The following is a 358-nucleotide window of genomic DNA, read 5'->3' on the forward strand; positions in this document are numbered from 1 at the left end:
TGCAGCTACGCCGGCGCTGCGTACGCCGAGGACGACGGCACCAGCACCGCGGTGGGGCAGCAGGCGCTGATGCCCACCCCCACCGACCCCAAGCTGTGGGTGGTGCGGTGCGGGGAGGGGCAGGAGCGGGAGGCGGTGACCTCGCTGCTGCAAAAGTGCTACGACCTGGCCAGGAAGGGGTCGCCGCTGCTCATCAAGGCCGTCTTCTGCCAGGACCATTTGAAGGTGTGGGGGTGTGGGGTGGCGGGGTGGCGACGGCGGCAGCGCTGACACGCTGGGCGGGGCCGGCCACGGCTGACACGCGCGGCAACCCTACCTGCTGGCCAGCCCACTCGGCGCCGTAAACCTACCCCGGGCT

The 358-nt window shown here is 71.8% G+C and overlaps 1 protein-coding gene across 1 annotated transcript in view; it reads left to right on the forward strand.

Annotated features, from left to right (window-relative positions):
* CHLNCDRAFT_142577 (hypothetical protein) overlaps window positions 1-358 on the forward strand; it is a gene marked incomplete at both ends in the record, with an annotated part of 7,311 nt that overhangs the window by 1,496 nt on the left and 5,457 nt on the right. The window contains one exon of the mRNA XM_005842754.1: window positions 31-225. Within this exon, the coding sequence (XP_005842816.1) occupies window positions 31-225 (195 nt within the window). The remainder of the gene's footprint in view (window positions 1-30; window positions 226-358) is intronic.

This window comes from Chlorella variabilis, assembly GCF_000147415.1.
Source record: "Chlorella variabilis unplaced genomic scaffold CHLNCscaffold_43, whole genome shotgun sequence".
Taxonomy (NCBI): Eukaryota; Viridiplantae; Chlorophyta; class Trebouxiophyceae; order Chlorellales; family Chlorellaceae; genus Chlorella; species Chlorella variabilis.